The sequence below is a fragment of the Pyxicephalus adspersus genome, chromosome 12, assembly GCF_032062135.1.
Source record: "Pyxicephalus adspersus chromosome 12, UCB_Pads_2.0, whole genome shotgun sequence".
Lineage (NCBI taxonomy): Eukaryota > Metazoa > Chordata > Amphibia > Anura > Pyxicephalidae > Pyxicephalus > Pyxicephalus adspersus.
Genome location: NC_092869.1, coordinates 771,334 through 776,830, shown reverse-complemented (window position 1 = coordinate 776,830; position 5,497 = coordinate 771,334). Strand labels below are relative to the sequence as shown.

General features: G+C 55.1%; 1 protein-coding gene across 1 annotated transcript; it reads right to left on the bottom strand.

The window, feature by feature from the left end:
• Positions 1 to 6: 6 nt before the first annotated feature.
• On the bottom strand, positions 7 to 3,998 carry SLC27A3 (solute carrier family 27 member 3). The gene is made up of 10 exons (XM_072428306.1): positions 3,441 to 3,998; positions 3,117 to 3,326; positions 2,877 to 3,035; positions 2,670 to 2,794; positions 2,152 to 2,346; positions 1,973 to 2,063; positions 1,549 to 1,747; positions 1,289 to 1,386; positions 548 to 678; positions 7 to 395 (listed from the first exon to the last, which is right to left on the bottom strand). Exons 1-10 carry the CDS (start codon positions 3,907 to 3,909, stop codon positions 219 to 221), a joined length of 1,854 nt encoding a protein of 617 aa, XP_072284407.1. The 5' UTR covers positions 3,910 to 3,998; the 3' UTR covers positions 7 to 218.
• Positions 3,999 to 5,497: the final 1,499 nt, after the last annotated feature.

Sequence of the window (5,497 nt, the reverse complement as noted above, 5' to 3'; positions counted from 1 at the left end):
CCACTGTCCGTGGCATGGCCCACCTGGAATGGCTGGAGGTATTAAGGCACTTTATACACTGTGAGCTAGGGATTGGCCTTCCATTTAACCACGCCCCCTGGGTCTCCTCCCCCGACACGGCCGCAGCAAATTGGATGGAAGTAAGGCACTTTGCTGGCCTGGCCCCTGAGGAACCAAATTAAATGGAGGAAACATTGAAGGTGAATAATGGCCGCCACCTAAACTCGAAATTCTGAGGATAAAATCTGGGAGTGGAGATCTTCTGTGAGTGGACGATAGGAGTGGGAGCCTTCATCCAGGAGGTACAGAGGATCCGAGATAACCAATGGGGAGAAACCTTCATTAACCAATCGCTGCTTCTGCTGCTTGAAGGTCCCGGTGGTCTCCATGTGTTCCTGCAGGGAGAAGATCAGACACGGTGACATCAATGGTCAATCAAACACGGCCACCATTGGGCCTTAGAGGATGGAGACTAGAAACTCCACCAAACCTTCACGCCCTCCACGATTGGGCACTACACAGCACCCCGGGGTAATATTTCACTCACCAGAACTCTCAGGAAGCGTGGACGAGCGTAGGAAGGAAGGAACTCCATCACGTGGGAGAAAACTTGATCCAAGTTCAGCTCACGGCCGGGGCGCAGGGTGACTGCTGCCATACCGATCCGACCTTCATGTCCTAAAGGAAGAAGACAGCAGGGGTGAAGACACGGAGGAGAAGACACCAGGGGTGAAGACACGGAGGAGAAGACACCAGGGGTAAAGCCATGGAGGAGAAGACACCAGGGGTGAAGCCATAGACACCAGGGGTGAAGCCATAGACACCAGGGGTGAAGCCATAGACACCAGGGGTGAAGCCATAGACACCAGCACGAGGTGTGAAGCCATGGAGGAGGAGACACGAGGTGTGAAGCCATGGAGGAGGAGACACGAGGTGTGAAGCCATGGAGGAGGAGACACGAGGTGTGAAGCGTTGGAGGAGAAGACACCAGGGGTAAGGCGTTGGAGGAGAAGATACCAGGGGTGAAGCCATGAAGGGAAAGACACCAGGGGTGAAGCCATGAAGGAGAAGACACCAGGGGTAAAGCCATGGAGGAGAAGACAACAGGGAGGAAGCCATGGAGGAGGAGAAGAAGAAGACACCAGGGGTGAGGCCATGGAGAAGAAGACACCAGGGAAGAAGCCATGGCGGAGAAGAAGACACCAGGGGTGAAGCGTTGGAGGAGAAGACACCAGGGGTGAAGCGTTGGAGGAGAAGACACCAGGGGTGAAGCAAAATAGAGACCCACCTTGGATGGTGACCCCATAGACATTGACCTCCTGGAAAAAGTCCAGCCCGCTCATGATCTCTGACACCTCAGTGGTGGCCACGTTCTCCCCCTTCCACCTATAACATCAAGACAAGAAAACTTAAACAACCAATAGGAGGAGAGACCTCATCTCACAATATGGGTGTGGCTTTAACCAGGTAACAATTGGGGGTGGAGTCGTGAACCCCTGGTGGGAGGTCCCAGACTCAGGGGTAATGGGCAGGGAGTGGGCTCCTCACCTGAACGTGTCCCCTGTCCTGTCCCGGAAGTAGACGAAGCCCAGGTTGTCCTGCACCATCAGGTCCCCGGTGTTGAAGTAGCAGTCACCCTTCTGGAAAACGTCCCTCAACAACTTCCTCTCCGACAACTCCCGGCCCCCGACGTAACCCAAGAACGGGGACATGGGGGTGACCGGCGAAATCAGGAGCCCCGTCTCTCCTGTAGGGGAACCAAGACAAAGTTAAGTCCAACAAATCAAATTGTGGCACCAACACAAGAGGGCATCAAGATCCGCCTTCACTTCAATCACATGACTAGCAGTGCAGTAAGGACCCCCAACATCCTCTCTATAGCAACCCCCAGGGGCCACAAGGCAATTACAGGACCAGAGGGGGATGAGATGCAGGGAAATCTGGTCCTGGTTGAAGAAAGCTATGGACCTACCTGTACTTGTGCGCTGGCACCGCCCCTGCGGATCTCTGATTGCCTCCCCCTCCTGGGTATCAAAGCGGATGAGATCAAATGGGCAGAATTTCTAAATGCAAAGGGAGGGAATATTAACCAATCACATGACAGAGAGCGAGAATATATAACAATTATATAACAATTGGGGAACGACTTACCTTGTACAGGTAGGTTCCTCTGCCCACAGCCCCAGGTGTTCCGGTGTAGTTGAGGAAAGTAATATTGAACTCGGTCATTCCGTAAGTCTCGAAGATTTTAATATTCCCAAATCGGCGTGAGAAATCCTTCCAGACGTCGGGGCGGAGCCCGCTTCCCGCAGCCAGGCGCACTTTGTGGTTCTTCTCACCGTCAGTCTGCATTATAAGGGAATAGGGGCAATAATGATCATAAATAAGGGGATCTGAGGGGGAGGGTAGTTAGGATGTTGTGAAGCCTATAAAATGTGGGATGGCTCCTCGGGGGAGGAGCTTAGAGATGCTCATTGCAATCCTAGCAAGATTTTCCAGCCAATCAGCTGTCACTGCTTACAACATCCTAATTTAAGAAATGCAAATTGAAGATTTGGTGTCCCCAAGGTGAGAGAACTCTGTTCAGCTGTGCGTGTAATCTGATCTCCAGTTATTACAGTGAAGTTGAAGACTTTGCGCCCCCTAGGGGGTGGGTGGATATTTGGTACCTGGGGTTGGTTGGTGAGGTATCGGCACAGCTCCCCGATGTATTGGAAGACGGTGACGTTGTATTTGCGGCAGTCGTTCCAGAATTGGCTGGCGGAGAATCGTTCCTTGAGGACCATAGACGCCCCTGAGGACAGAGGGGATGCTGGGAAATAAGTCACCTCCAGCCGGGGGAGGGGGGTATTATGAGGCTACATAAGGGAACTCACCGACGCCGATGCAGCCCCCGACGCCCAGCAGGGCCCCGGATTTGTGGTAGAGGGGCAGGGACATGTAGATGACATCGGTGGAGGTGGCGCCGCCCAGCTGGTAGAAGGCGCAGCACATCAGGGTCTTCAGGTGACTGATCCGAGCCGCTTTGGGTAATCCTGCCAGGGGGGTAAAGAGAAGGGGTTCATGGAGGAGGGGCCCCTATGCAGCCAATCAGAAGAGCCGCTCGGGTGACTTACCTGTGGTGCCCGAGGTGAAGATGCAGATGGCGGTGTCCATTGGGTTCCTCACAACGCCCAGATCAGCCGGCGGCGGGGTGTCAGGAGCCGCGTCCATCAGGGCCTGGAGGTCCATTACATCATCGGGGTAATCTCCGGGGCCCATCACCCACACGGTGATCCCCAATTCCCGAATATCGGGGAGAATCTCCCGCACCGCATGGAAGAGATCTGGAAAAATGGAGAGGACATTGTACTGCGCCACTGTATAGGACAGAGCTAAAGAAATGGGGGATTAGAGTGTCAGCTCTCCGGCTCAGTGTATGGATCCCCTCCCCCTCTTACCTGGGCTGGTGATGAGGCCCCGGGCCCCGCACGCCTCCAGGCAATGCCTTAGGGCCCCCCGCCGAGTGTTGCTGTTCAGGAAGGCGGCGATCTGGCCCAGTTTGCTGAGGGCGATCCAGGCCGCCAGGAATTCGGGGCGGTTGGGCAGTAGAAGGGCCACAGTGGCCCCCGGGGTGGTGTGGGGGAGGAGGGCATTGGCCGCCCGGTTGCTGCATTGCTCCAGGTGCCGGTAGGTGACCCTCTGCTCCGGGAATAGGAGGAGGGGGGAGTCCGGGGACCTCCGGAGCTGCAGCTGGAAGAGCCCCGGCAGGCTGAGCGCCCCTTCCCGGATCCAACGGCGGACCGTCCGCTTCAGGAAGAAAGTACGGAGAATAAAGAGAGCATCGTGCAGGAAGAGAGCGAGCCGCCGGGGCCCCGGGGGCCACACAACCGCCACCGACACCGCGAGGACCCCCAGCAACACCCACATCGTCCTCAGCACCGGGGCCACACTGAGACCGGGAGGGGCGTGACCACACTGAGACCGGGAGAGGCGGGGCCACAGAACCCCTCCCACACAAACCAAGACACATTCCCCACAGACCAAAGACTCCGCCCATCCACCACAGAGTCTCCTCCCCTCAATACAAAACCCCTCCTACTCAGACTGAGGACTCCTCCCGCCGATACCAAAACCCCTCCGACCCAGACCAAAGCCCCTCCCTTCGAGACATTGGGTCCCTCCCCCTTGCTGTTTGAAAGAAAGCAGAGAAACCCCCAATCGAGCCCCAACACGCAGTCACATGACTCCCGGCTGTGTCTGGGGAAACCGGTTCTACAAGTGTGAAAAGATGGTGAATCCTCAGGCAATCATTCACCAGACTGGGTGTCCCCACTGAGATTTCACTTCCGGAGAGGAAACTTCCCCATCGGGGACACTGGGGGTCAATGAAAACCTGGCGGGCTGTCACCTTTATCCATAGAGGTTCATCCTGGGAATATCAGCGTGAATCTTCCCGGTGGGGGTGAATAGATATTTCCTTGGTGGGGCCCCCATGGCCATGAATAAGCAGCACCTCCTCCTTTGCCTCTATTTATGGGGTACTGATGGTGGATGGGGACATCTGGACCCTATCATGGGGGGGGGGGTTCACATTTTGGCCACACCCAATATTCATGCTGACCCAGTCATGTGACCTATTGATGATTCATAACATTCCTGCTGTACTCTCCTCCATCCCAGAGATGTCCCTGCAGAAGGGGTGGAGCCTAAAAAGCAGCATAAGACAGGAAGTGGGGGAGATTTATATTTTTGGGGACATTTCTTGTTTTTTTTCCCCTTTTTTTAGGCAAAGGAAGTTTATTTATTGTAGGATTTCCTGTAGTGGGGCCCCCAGGGGTCTCTGGAGGAGCTGGGGATCTGACACCAAGGGTTAATCCCTCCAATCAGCCGCCCCCAGCGGTGTCACAGGAGGACACTCATTGTGCCAGGTGAGGGAAATAATTAACTCCAGAGGTGGAGGCCTCCGCCACGTTACCCACATGGAGAACTCCGCTCCAGAACATTCCGGAACACCCCTCCCCCGAACATTCCCAGAATCCCCTCCATCTACCACAACGCAGACTCCTGGGGAAGGCAGGGGGGAGTCATGTGATCTTCGAGGGGGTAGCTGGCAGCTTTATCCTGTTATGTGATGACAGGTCCTCTTTAGCAGCACTGATTTCTGTACATTATGTCACCCACAGAGGAGAGCTGTGTGGGTGCAGTACCACCTTCTAGCCACCAGGTGGAGGCAGTGACATTCAGCAGTATATCCGAAGTCTGACTACACACACGGCTTTGTACACAGGGTTGTCACCGGGCCATGAGGTGACAACCCTTCCTGTTCTGTACTGCAGTTATATCACGGCCATAGGAAGTGAATGGGCCACCACCTCCTCACCTCCTATTGGCTGGTTGAGCTATAGCCCCTCCCTCAGTTACACTTTATGATTGCACAGATGCAGGAAAAGACCTGAAGATGACCACTCCCCCTCCACACACTCAGCCAATGGAAGGAAAGGGTTCCCTAGAGACC

Bases quoted from the DNA above. Each gene is read 5' to 3' on its own strand.
- SLC27A3 (XM_072428306.1), bottom strand. From the start codon at position 3,909: ATGTGGGTGTTGCTGGGGGTCCTCGCGGTGTCGGTGGCGGTTGTGTGG. The intron at 3,036-3,116 runs GTAAGTCACCCG...CCCCCCTGGCAG, and splicing joins CTTCACCTCGGGCACCACAG to GATTACCCAAAGCGGCTCGG. The intron at 1,748-1,972 runs GTAGGTCCATAG...GTTCCCCTACAG, and splicing joins GTGCCAGCGCACAAGTACAG to GAGAGACGGGGCTCCTGATT.